The following is a 14,031-nucleotide window of genomic DNA, read 5'->3' on the forward strand; positions in this document are numbered from 1 at the left end:
GTCACATTCTCCTCCTCACCATACACCCCATGATGACCGAATTATTCTCAAACCCCTGTAGTCCGACAACATGAATGTTCCAGAAAATCCCTGATGATGTGCTCGCCAAGGGTAGGGTTTAGGGTCAGGGTTAGCAGAAAACATTTGGGGTGTCCGAACATAGGGATGTTGGAACATATGGGTATAACCCTCCCTATAAACCTACTTATCTTTACATTTAGGCTTAAATATGACAAGAAAATAAAACCAGACAAGATTTCCAACCTGTAGAGTTGCATGTTTTCAGAGTAAGAAAACCATTTATTGCACATGTGCAAAAGCAAGACGAGCGTTGAAGAGAGAACAATAAGGTTCACTGTGCGTCGGTGTACAATGAATTAATGATTCATACTCTGTTAGACAAAGAATGTAAGAAAAGAACGCTACAATGACCAAGTACGGCCCAAAAAATGATTTGTTATCAAAGAACAGAAGGCAGATTTACTACTCAGCAGTGCAGTTTGCAGCTCCGAACACAGTTTGCCTTTTAAAATGCCATTTGGTGTAAATTGTTTATGTCAGAATCCTTGATATTAGTGTTTCTTAGGTTTGAATATATATAATAATGACTTATTATAGCACTCCAATAAGTGGCGTTCAGTTGCGCATGAACAGTTGACAAATGCCATGAAGGCGATTGTTTTACCGGTAACAGACCGTATTTGGAGAGCTTAAGACAAGATTATTACCAATTTGCAAAAAAATTGAAAGATGCAGCAAACCATAACTCAAAGCTAATAGAATGGAATCTTCACAGGATGTTGAAACCCTGACTGGCGAGATCTTAGTATCTGCCCCATTTTGACACATTCAGTATGTCCCAAAGTCCTGAGCCTTACAAAAACCTGCCACTCTATCCCCCAATCACTTCTTAGGCAATCTTTGTCAAAACAGAAACTAAACGTTAAAAATGTCCACATATTTCAGGAACCCGCAACAAATTAAAAATGCAAAGTATGCAATGATTGTTATTTAAGTTTTGTTGTGACATTTGTGAGCAGAGGTTGCCTTTGACTTGTCCATCCTGTGATGTACAAATTGTGCGCATTGAGTCATTTTTGTTGAGCGTAAACTATGTTCACATTTTCTTTTTCACTCTGGCATTTCTCTTTTATTTGATAATTGATACCTGTGGTATTGCATGATTTATTATTGCTGATAGCGACGAGTCTCATACTGCTTGGTAACCTGATTATTTTCTTCATATAATTCAACTTTCTTATTTATGAACACGATGTTTAGTTTTGCTGTAGTTTACCCGATTTCAAAATAATTTTGTTTGGGGATACAAGACATGGGGCATAATATACTGCTCATAAATATCACAACGAGACAACGGGTTCATGGGATGTTGATTCAAAAGCCTAAATAGCATTTCAAATAAAACATTTCATTCTAAAAATCATCTTGAATGAGTTTTGTTTTTAAAAATTTACTACAAAAATTGAACCTTGGTGCACACCATTTACTGTGCGTAATCAGAGAATACATGGTTAATAGTCTAGCTACGTTTTGGTCAAGATTCTCCAAGCCTGTTGGCCATCATCAAAGGTCCCCCATCCTTCCTCCCCATCCGACACCATTTTGTACCTCCAACTTGAAATCAATGGTTCATAATGATTCATAATGAGCACACTTTACGAAACACCGGGAGGAAAAAAACAGCTCACATCTTGGCTAGACTTGATGCAGAGCATCCATTAAGCCAAGCCTACTGAATACATTCACCAACCCGCCAAAATATCCACCCAAAATCTGTCACATTGAACTTTTATAACAAAATGTAAACAGACTGGTTTTTGGAGAGCTAAGTTGTGCATTTGACGTTTTGGGATGATTTGATAACAGACATGTTCATCTGGTTACAGTAGGCGGGGCTTAATAAATTCTGTCTTTTTTCTATGAACTGCGCTCGTACCCAGAGCTTTGAGACTTTCCCGTGTACAGTGTTTCGTCCAAAGTGAATCCAGATTACTCATTGGTCATTTCTGATAGTTTGAGGTAGTGCAGCACAGTAACCTACCCTGGTATAAGAATTTTGAACTTGACATTTGGTTTAACGACGTGCCGCACTACGTTGTCCGACATTAATGTCTTTCTTTCTTCTTCTTTTTTTTTTGGGGGGGGGGGAGGGAGGGGGAATCAAATCATAAAAAGGCATAGTAGGAATGCCACAGTTTAGTGGTTCCAACTGCCCACAAAAGATTACTTCACTTCAGAGTTTTTACCCCCAAAGTGTTTCAGCTGTAATTGACAACTAAATGTGGTTCCGTAATGCTATCGTGAATCAGCAGCCACATCAGTGTTGGATTGGAGTGTCAAATAACACCAGTCTGTAGTCAAATTTTTCCCAAAGATATCTTAAGTGGGGTTGATGCAACATCAAGGTAACAATCAATTCTGGTGTTTTTTTAAAGGGTGAAAATATATTCAAACACCAAAGTTGAAGAAACAGGATCTGAATGTTTTTTTTAACCAAATGGAATCAAGAAAACAGTGTTAAGTATCAGAGAGCAAAATGTTTTCTAGATTTGTAGTCGGCGTCAACCACAATTCAAATTTTTTCCAAAGGAATCTAAAGTGGGGATAGATTGAGGAAATTAAACATCCTCAAATATTTCACCATCCCTTCACATTTAAGCCAGATAGAGACACGACCTTGATCCTTGATCCTTAAAATATGTCAACTCATCAAAGACAAGCACTTCCTTTTTGTTATTATGGGCTAGGTAGGTTACTGTGATCTGCAATCAAGATATGGAAATAAACATGACAACATTCTTCGCAAAACGCAACCCTTTATGAAAGGTTGATGGCCAACCCAAAGCTCATCTGTGATTGGTGGACTGCAAAACTTAATCCACAGATAACAGCCCATTGCTGTGATTGGCTGACGGCTAAACCCCCATCCTCTGTGACTGGCTGAAATAACCCCCGATTAAACTAAAACCAGCTGCAGTGCACGGTGATTTACTCAACAGAAACCCAAATATGGCAAACACATTGGCTTTGCTATTACTCCTTGCACTCTACCTAATAAAAATCATCCAATAGTTAACTCACTAATAAATATACCATTTATTTATTTTTGTGAAACATTTCATACTTGATACTCCTTATTTCTTTAAAACTGTATATATCTCCATTGACTAGATTAATAGTATATCAATACTCTTACAGCTAAGAGTTTTGGGCTGTAAAAATGACTCTATCATATTCCTGTACATAACCTGTATTTATTTACATGTACATCTCAAATAATGCTTTTAATATATATTTTCCCACATTGAAAAATGTGTCTTTATATTCGCACCTCCTCATTTTTCTCGTAACTAAACAAAGCAATTACAATATACACATTGTATTATTTATATACCCAGAACCTTTTTCTCACAAAGGTTGAACGCACACTTCACTAAATCTACACTCATTCCCACAATATGGTATTCATCAAACATTTAAAAATTTGTTTGTTTTTGGTGTTTTTTATTAATGTTTGTTTGTAATAGTGAGTACAGAAAAAGTTCAGGATAAACCTGAAACGGAAATAGCTCCAGAAGTTTTTAAAATGAGCATTTAGATAAAATTGTATTACTCCAGCCAATGCGAATGAGCCACCATGGTTTATAGTTGGCGCGGTAAATTATCATCATGATGCTACTAAAACCAGTCTAAACAACCGATGTACTGAACACTGACCATGAGCACGCCACCCATACTACTACTGTGCGTGGGTCATCCGCACTCATATAAATGGCCGCATACAGAGGGACCTTGGAGAGTCCATCTCACACCACGCAAGCACTGCGTAGTATACATTCATGCACAGTGCGCATGTAAACACACAGACTGCATAAGGTTTGGGCGCGTAGCGCAGTAGTGCAAGGAAAGAAAAAACTATATATTAAAAAAAAAAAAGGAAATAAAACTCCAACACCTTGCTGAAGGCTAAAGTTTGCCTCGCTTATAAAAGTGAATGCTCTATCAAGATACTATGATTATTTTATGGGCGGTTTGAAGCGATCACACTTTGTAGCTCACTAATAAACCATGGTGGCTATTCGAATCGGACCAGTATTTTACCATCAGTTGATGAATAAAAATTGTAGGTGTTTCTCCTTGACAAACCTGAACATTTTTATTACAAATAGTTAAAAAAATAACCTCCCAAACCGAGGTCAACTGTTGACTGCTAAAATTAAACGCAAATATTCATGATACCAAAAACAAAATGGCCGATGGCAATTGGAACAGAAAGGCAACCAATAACAAAAGGTTCCTCTACTTTTTCAAAAGTATTGGTCTTTTAAAATTATCCAGAGTTTAAAAAATATCATTCATTTATTGAAACTTATTTTGTTACTAACCCTTTGGAGCCCATGTCTGCCGCAAGTGGCCGAAAAAAAAAAAAAAAATCTCAGATAAGTTGCAAATAACCTATTAAAGATTGGATCTACTTCCATTAAAGATTGGATCTACTTCCATTAAAGATTGGATCTACTTCCATTAAAAAAAAAGTCTTCATAATCATCACACCTTTGTCCTAATTTCATAGAGCTTCATGCACAAAAGAAATTTGTGCTGCTAAAATAAGGTAACCAGCCCACAAAACTATGCCAAATGAACTATTTTTGACGGGTGTTCATTTCTGCAATGTAGAAGATTTTTCTTGAACAGTGTTTGCGTAATGGGTAACCCCCCAAAAAGAAGAAAATTATCCCCAGATGCAAATTTATAACTTTAAAATCATTGTGGGACCCGGTGCTAAAATGAAGGATTCAAACTGCCCCTAGCTACACCTGACAAGCAGGGTAGGCTAGTGGTAAGACATCTGTTCTAGAATGGCAAAGGTCATCCGGGTTCGAATCCTACCGAGTAACATGGTTTTGCATTGGACTCGGGATCGGGAAAGTACCGAGTATGGTTCTGTACACTTAGGGTGTGAGGGTAAAACCCAATAATATTTATTATCCTCGATGAAAATTTGAAATCTATTGAAAAGAGCTGGTTGAGTAATGTTGTCTGCAACTCAGTCAAACTGGCATGACTGGGATGTGACTTACCGATTTCAAAACCAAAGCAAGCGTCCACTTCATTTGCATGTAAAGAAAGTATGTTACAAAATTTAGAAAATCAGCCCTGATTGGACAGAAACAAAGGACAGAATTTGAGTGGTCTCCCAAGGGTTAGGCAACAAGACAGCTACGGACAAATTGTACTTGTGATAATATGCCATCAAAACCTACCTTTAAACTGTGACAGTTTAAAACCTGGTTTAAAAAAATATCCTGACTGTTTTTGTTGTTGTTATCGATACATGTACTTGTGTATTTGTTCAAGAAAAAACATGTGCAGTGATTTTCACTATCAACGAAAACACAAGAAGAAAAAAAAACTATTTTTTATTTATTTATTATATAGGCCTACATGTTTATAATGCTTGTGCAGCACATACATGCATACATGGCATCAAAAGTCTAGTTACCCAATTCATTAATTGTATAAAAACTTGTGCCCACCGCACATTTTTTTGATAATCTCATTGCCTTTAATTCTGCACAGTTAAAATCCATCTCGCACAGTCATGCACAAACTCACTAACACCCACTACTCCGATAAAACGCTTCAATTGCATCAACTAAAAAAATTAACACAGTTTCTCTATACAGAGTTTATCAAGTAAAAGTTCTTCTGTATATATAACGTGTCTGTTATGAGTAAAACTGCACTCAATTAATTAACAAACAAAAACGATATCCCCAAGAACAGAAACAGATATTCTCAAGAACAGAAACAGATATTCTCAAGAACAGAAACAGATATTCTCAAGAACAGAAACAGATATTCTCAAGAACAGAAACAGATATTCTCAATTTGTACATCTGTACACAAAATGCTTTGAAATAATTTCCAATATACAGTAGGAAGGCTTTTCTATCTATATGTGACATAGCACACAAAGACAGAGAGAGAGTTCAAACTCTCATGACTTTGGTTAAAACAGCAAGAAATAAACTTCCCTTGCATGGTGCGATGAGAAACTCTCAAGCAGCTTAATAATGGCTGCCGTACAAAATGAAAACAGCTTTGAAACCCCTACTTTGTAGTTTGGTTGTCACTGGGTGGTGTATTACATGAAGTTATTCCTTGCTACTTTTTGGTTGTTTGCCGATGCGCCCAATTCTACCCCACACAGTGGGGTTTCTTTATGGCCTATGATTACATGCACCTATCTTCATGTAGCTCCGTAGTCTACTCTGGATCATGCACTCCCTCCATGCAGACGTTGTACTGCGGATTCTTTACATGCACTCCTGGTTAAATATATTTCAGTTTGAACGATGCGACCATCATCAAAATTTCACTTGTGATAAATCAAACTCAGCTATGATTTGGTTTTGTGTTGGATGCCTGACTCCTGAGAGCAAGGTTGCCTTGTATTCTGCAGTGTTAAGCTTGCGGCAACACTTCTTTGTGATGATTTTTCGATGGTGAGTTCAGTAAATGACTTTGACATTGTTCTGAACTGTGAGAAATCTCAGACCAGAAGACGAACTCCTCCTATCGATCGAGCAAAAGACTAAAGTAGACTAGAGCTGCATTTTTGGTTGCTGGCAAGCACTTAATGATGCACTTGACACCAAGCTGAATCTATTCAATATTCATGAGGACTATTCCATTTGTTACGTCAGGTTCCTAAAACGTACATTTTGATTCCAAATGCCCCGTGAACTTGAGGACATTTCCATCTCTATTGCTGCATTGGTTTGAAATCTCCAAGTCTCAATCGACGTTCCTCTTGTATGCGTGTTCCAGCGATTCTTGACAAGTTGGGTTTCTTAACCACATCAAGAAACCTCCCAAGCCGAAGCACAGGTTTCTTGAAAATAGTCAGCTGCATAAACCTGCTTGTGGTGCTTACCGAGGTGGTGATCTTTGCAGCAATAAATGGAACAGGTGAATTTACTCCTTGATAAGTGATGATGTCGTAACAGACAGGTGGCTACGTCAGACTCGATCCACATTCTGAATGCTGATTACTGGTTTACCACAGTCATCTTCTGTTTCAGGACGGTGTGTTATGTCCTCATTTATACATCAGCTGCTTGTCGGTCAACCATGAGGGCAGCATGTAAGCTTTCTTCCATCACTGAGGCCTGCCGCAGCATTTGGGTCATCCACGAGGAACAGGAGGGGGGAAATAATAAAAGTCGGCACCAACCACTGGATTTGGATGATCAGTTGGAATCTGGAACTATCAGTTGCTATGAGATAGTTTTGATAATAACTGTCTCGGTTTGAGTTTGTTTTCTCTCCATCCGTTTTGAATCCATGCAAGATTCATGACACAATCCTGATTAATTGAGTCCATTGTCTCAGACAGGGCTGTGTCGTTGAGTTCTTTTTTGGCATTTATGGAATCTAAGGAAGATGATGAGGGGGTTGGATACAAAGGGGAATAGGCAAGGGGAGTAGAAGGGGGGCACTAGATGACCACTACGGCTTCTTGTCATCCTATATGAAAGCTGGTCAGATGGTGTAGAAACTTGCTTTGCTGCTGTACATGAGGGGTGGATGGGCACGGAGATAGATCAAGGGGTGAGGATTTAAGAGGTTGGTGTAGAGAAGGAGGAAGGAAAAGAGAGAAAAAAATAAATAAAAAATCATCGTTATTCAAGTTGTAAATACTGATTGAACACTTCCCCTGACAGAATGAGCTTATCATTTGCTTTCTGGCATGTTTAAACTTATTGTTGTTAACAACTGTAAAAAGTGCTGCCTTTTATTTAGTTATCTGTCTTTTTAACCATGTAAAAAAAAAAAACTTTATTAGTGCGAATGACTCACAGTTACAAGAAGATGAGTAAATTCCAATTAACTCTAAACATGACATCAACAAAAAAAGTTCAGTTTCACTAAAAAAGAGGAAAATGAGACAAACTCAAAAACACAGGATGACACCTATGGGCACAAATACACACAGATCATTGCTACATCAAACACGACAACACTGCACACACAAACCACTAGAGGGCTGTTTGATTGACATACACCAGACTCCGGATGTGTTAGTGACGCTTATAGCACCAAACAAAAAACTACTAAACCAAATATTAATGCCAAGCACGTTTAACATCAGACAATCTGATAAACAAAGTTGGTTAAACACTCAATAAACAAGATTGACAAACGAAAAGTGCCATCATGAGAAAACGTAAAATGAAAGCAAGTTTCCCTCCAGCAGTAATCTTCTCCAGAGGGACAGGAAATCTACATCTTCATTTTGGCAAAAACAAAAAGATGGTTTTTATTTTTCATCTGATAAGGAAATAAAAACCTTTTGCGCAATTTAATTTTTCCTCCAAAGGATTAGTAATGCAAACGAATTGCACAGACAAATGGCACGGACACGCAACAAGGAAAGAAAGTACAGAAACAAAGACAACATATTTCACTCAAAGAAAGAAAAAGAAACAGAATAACGTAATATACAATAAAACAGTTCAATCGCTGTCACTGCAATTAGTGTGTTAGTTAGTCTGTTGAGGTAGTGGGTAAAACCCCATTCTGTTTAACTGCCGAAGTCACATGTACAGCATTACTGTCCGTGTTCGTCAAGTCATCGGTAATTTTTCATACAGGTATTAATCAGACAAAATTGAAAGCACTTCTTGACCAAACCAATGAAAGACTTCCCAAATAGTATATGAAAATTTGTGACGTCCGAGAATTTCAATGAGAATGCAATTTCTACTCTCATAATGTCTTGTACAACACCTTGCTCAGTGACAAGTGAATGCTCAATGAGAATTCCTCAGACTTAATCTAGTGTGCAACGTTACATGGTGTAGGTTTTTGCACAGTTCACATAAGAGATTGCGAACAAAACACACATTTCCAACAAAATGTATGGTAAAATTGTACAAGTGTCTTTGCTGGTCTGATACATAAAGCTATTCCATGAACCATGTAACATAGCAATGCTGGAATTAGACTGAGGAATTCAAATTGAGTATTCACTGCTCGCTAAAGGCTTATTGGTCTAATTTCATAAACAATTAATATTATCAAACAAACCAATTTGTCATTATGAAATCGATGTGGAAATTTCAGCCAGGCGTGGAAACTTAACAAATACTCAAATGTTTTTTTTCATGCTCAGCAAACTTATGAGTATAATTCAATGATTTGTCCGTCCGTCTATTTTGTCGGTTGTCATGATGATGTATATAATGTTTGCAGGCTCTTGGTGACCATCAGTGTTAATTAATGGCAGGGTTTTTGAGAGTGTTAGTATAGCTTCAGTACATTATGGCTGTTATGAGCACTGTGTTTGATGAACAGGGGCGAGTTGCTGCAATATGATGAAGAGAGGAAAGAGCTGGTGTGGGTAGGAGGTTGAGGGGATAGATGGAAAGTGTAAGTCTGTGATGACTGCGATGGAAAGGAAATGATAATGAAATCAGAAAAGGTTTAGCCGTCTCCAAACTGAGAGTCCTACCCATGGGGGCTGGTCTAATTGTTAAAAATAAGAAGATACAAAACAAGAAGACCTACAAGTAAAAAATGCAACATATGTGTGAAAACTTTCCCGCCTTTTTTCAAACTGATTGTTACCTTTTCACAGCTTTACTACATCTCTAAATTTGTATCTCATTGATTTGTTTTGAATGCGATGCAAGCATCCATTTTCATTCATTTTAATTGGGGAATAAATAAATAAATAAAAATATTTCAGCAACAAAATACTTAATCTGCTAAAATATGGCTAAATAAATAATATGGTCCCATGATGAAACTAAACTCCAAGAGAGGGTAATGCTCTTATAAATGAAGAATGACTTAATGCTACTAAACAATCCTAAACAAAAAGCAAGTTGTGTTAATACATTGGTATCAATTTACTAAATATGCTGACTGCTAGCAATGCCGTCTCAGCAGACAGTGCAAAAGAGTTTGCGATGCACCGAAAAGACAATTGACTTTTGTTCCCAGAAATATCACCTCCTTGCATGAAAGATTTTTAAACACTAAAACTGCTAGCTGGACAACAATTAATATGCCACTCCATAATATTTTGTCATACATCATATTGGCTTGTAATCACAAACTTGACTTACAATGGCAAAGGAGGAAGGCTTGACTTTTTGGAGTTTAAGCCCCTGCATAATTCCCTGACGGAGTGTACATATCTTTGTGTTTTACAATAATCGTGTAATAAATTTTGTTCAGACACATCCTATGTGTATAGGGCAGCCTTCACCTGACCACAACCAGGAGAGGATGCTCCAAAGTTGTACCTGGCATAAATAAATGCAATCTTTTGGTTGAGGGAATATTCTTTTCCCAATTATAGCTTTCTTTTTGCCTCAGATTATCAGTTTTCCTGCCCATTCAACTCAAAAAGGTTGACCTATAGTAATATTAGTGACCATTAACCAGCACTACCACCACACCTTAAAAGGCACTGGAAACTATTGGTAATTAGTCAACATGATTATTAGCGTAAAACCTTACTTGGTGACGAGTAATGGGAGAGGTTGATGGTATAAAACATTGTGAGAAACGGCTCCCTCTGAAGTGAGTTAGTTGGAGAAGGAAGAAATTTTCCTCAAATTTGATTTCAAGACCTCAGATTTAGAATTTGAGGTCTCGAAGTCAAGCATATCAAAGCACACAAATTCGTGTGCTGGGGCGTTTTTTTCTTTCATTATTATCTCGCAACTTCGACAACCAATTGAACTCTAATTTTCACAGGTTTGTTATTTTATTCAAGTGTTGAGATACACCAAGTGAGACGACTGGTCTTTGACAATTACCAATAGTGTTCAGTGTCTTTTAAAAGATTCTCCCAAACAGTAAATGAAGCTTGGTAAAGGGATCAATAGTTGTCATGAAATCATTATAATCCTTACTTCTAAAAAGATGCAAAAATCTGGATTTATAGGCTTAATAATTTCCTAAGCCTGTTTGATTTTCAAAAGCCTTTTTGATTTTCAAACATTTCATTTTAACAATTGGTCAAGTTCATCAGACAGAGGAAACACTGTTTAGAAAAAGGGAATTGCACTTCTACCTGCTTTTTGTATGAGGTTTTAAAAGGGGTCTAAATAAACTGTAAGACTGGCTTAAAAGTACACAAGGTTCGAGGGAACAAAGAATGGTGAAAGGGAGTTAGAAGGAAAGAAGGCATGACCATGAAGAAAGTTACAACTTTCAGATTGAAAGAATACGGGTAAAAGCAGAATACAGTGAAATCTCGTGGGGACACAAGATTGCAATATGGTGCGACTAGCTTTCACTGCTTCTTCTTGGTGGATGCGGTGACACATTGACACGACTGTGAATACTTGGCAGTGCAGTAGAGCAGAAGGTGCCGTTACAGGGTTCAACGCATGTTTTCTTGCATTGGAAAGTTTTTAAGGATGTTGGAAAGTTGAGCGAAGGGAGGAAGAGTAAAGATACATAAGAAAAATGGGTCATTTACAGAGAAAACAGCATTCTTCCTTTGAGTATAGAAGTAAAGACTTGTATGAAATCAAGGTTAGCTTCAGGCAAATGACAATATTTTTGAAAGGACGTCATTTTCTTACATCAACTATGTGGTGAGTGAGAGAAACATCATCTACGAGTAGAAAAATGGTCCTTAATCTATTGATCTACAGTGTTACAGAGAAGCAGATATCGATGTGTGAAGCTGTATGATAGCATAGTGCAGTTGGTGATTTGGTTTGTTTGGTTTCCCTACATCAGGAGTGGACCTTAACATTTGCTTGCCAATGGCTTGTCAGTTCACCATTTGGCATGCCTCAATTCTGAAACCTCACCGTCCGTTTGTTTTTCTCTTCAATATGGTTCAAAATCCATCACAAAACTCTCCCCCCCCCCCATCCCAAAAAAATAATCAGTTAAGGTCCAAACCTGGTAACAACTACAGCCAAGATTACCATACGGTTAGTACATACCTCTTTACTTCTTCTAATAACATCACATTGGCAAACATGGATCAAATTTAACCATTATTCAAAAGTTAGATTTTTTTAAAGTATTTGATAGAGGGTTAAACAGGTGTCCATAATCGGTGTGCACTATTACACAATAATCATCAAGTGAGTGAGAATACTCATAGATAAAGGGAGGAATCCGAAGAGAAATGGTCACAAGATCTTCAACAATGCAAGGAGTTTCATGCTAATCTAAATCAAGAGGAAACTAATTCAACCATTATAAAATGTAATAAGAGTGCGGTCTGAATAGCTGAGAGGCAGCAGCTTAAAAAACCTGCCTTAATAAGCCCCTACATGTTCTTGATGCCACCTTTCAATGGCACAACCCTGAAATCTGCTGACAAACTTGGGCAAAATGCAGTGCTGCTTTTAGCAACAAAAGTTTCCTAGTTTTGATTTTTCTCATGTTTTAACAAAGACATGCATCATGGGAGGGTACCAGTTTTGTTCAGTGGTCTCCGGGTCACTGTTTTGGCTTGTTATGCAACGCATTGGCGTCATACATTGTACAACTTGTTGAGTTATCACTTCTGAATCAATTAAATGACCCACCCCCACCCTTCCTCAAATACAAAACATTAAAAAAAAACTTTCACGATTCAGCGGGGGTATCTTGTCAGGGATTAGGTCAAGAGCATCTTTCTGGTTACTGATAATATATTTATGCATTGAGATTTCACACATGCTACAATTCTGTGTAAATTTGTTTCAAACCATGCAGTGATTAAAGAACACAATGACTCAGCTGCTTGTGCATAGAGATAAAATGCTCTTCATCCTAAAGGTTAAAGTTCAACAAAAGGTCAAAGTTTACATGAATCAAATCCAAATCCAAGTTGAGACTTAAAATGCAACTCTTATAATTGAAGTTACCATGACTGTAATTAATACGTGGTAAAATGTAGACACCAACTGTAAGTTAAAAAGCATGCAATATGTCAGGACTGGAACTACGTTGAGACCATAACCATTTTGAGATACATGGTGAACACCTTCATAAGACACCATGGGTTTGGGTAAATTTGTCTGTATTCACCCAAATCAAACAGTGCACTCCTGTGTCCGCACTATTGAGTTTGGGTCAAATTGTCTCTATACACCCAAACCAAACAGATTGCATACATATAGATGGAATGCAATATGCGTCATCGACCGCCATCTTTGATGTATTAACAAGGGAAAAGTGCTCGCGTGTAAGTGCTATGCGTGCACTTTTCCTTATTAATACATCAAAGATGGCGTTCGATGACGTTTATTGCAAATCATCTGTAGTGTCGGCCATACCTCAAAAAGGCTTATGGCCTATGTTGCCCCGGTCACCCCTTCAAATGTGCCTCATACAAATTGTTTTCCTAACGAAAATACCTTTTGCAAAGTGAAAATTTCCTTTCCCTCTCAAACATGAAATTCCAGGCCTGAATCTGTCCCTAACGGTTGGAATTTCAAAAACTCATTATATTTCTTATAGCCGGGCCAAATTTATAGGAGCTGCTGAACATAAAGTATGGCTTATAGCTAGTAACTTTGATCAGAGTGAGCAAGGATATTGTCGCAAACGATGTTCATCCTGTGAAATTTTGGAAGAAATGTCCAATGACCAGATACTTGCAGTAATGGCTGTCTTAATGAACACTTGATATAAAAGTTGATTAGTATATGTTTTGTACGCTACATCATAACTATTTAATTTGATTTGTTTTAAATGTTGGGAGAAAGAGTCTGTGTTGGTGTAGACAATGAGAAAAGACGTCTCTCATGGATGATGCCAATAAGTGCTTGGGTGATAATTAGTGATGTAATGGTGCACCATGCATATTTGGTGAGGCAGGTCATGCATATTCAATGTCATTCGTGCATATTCATGTGCAGTTCATAATGCAGAGTAACAATGCCTTATGCATATTCATGATGCATGTTAATGAGTTTCATGCACATGCAGCATCATGATTGGCTGCGGAATGCTGGTTTTAAACCAATCACAGCA

At 37.5% G+C, this 14,031-nt stretch overlaps 1 protein-coding gene across 9 annotated transcripts in view; it reads right to left on the reverse strand.

The window, feature by feature from the left end:
- Positions 1 to 267: 267 nt before the first annotated feature.
- Positions 268 to 14,031, reverse strand: part of LOC117296642 (regulator of G-protein signaling 7-like) — a 125,362-nt gene continuing 111,598 nt past the window's right edge. For 2 of the 9 annotated variants that reach the window (XM_033779700.1, XM_033779676.1), the window contains 2 exons: positions 12,006 to 12,018; positions 7,578 to 7,597 (listed from right to left, as the gene is read on the reverse strand). Coding sequence is in view for 5 of the 9 variants with exons in the window: in XM_033779707.1 (XP_033635598.1) it covers positions 7,550 to 7,597 (48 nt within the window). In the remaining 4 variants the exon portion in view is untranslated. Of the gene's footprint in view, positions 7,598 to 12,005; positions 12,019 to 14,031 lie in introns of all 9 variants that reach the window. The other 7 variants (XM_033779715.1, XM_033779684.1, XM_033779707.1 and 4 more) reach the window with 5 other exon arrangements.

This window comes from Asterias rubens, chromosome 1, assembly GCF_902459465.1.
Source record: "Asterias rubens chromosome 1, eAstRub1.3, whole genome shotgun sequence".
Lineage (NCBI taxonomy): Eukaryota > Metazoa > Echinodermata > Asteroidea > Forcipulatida > Asteriidae > Asterias > Asterias rubens.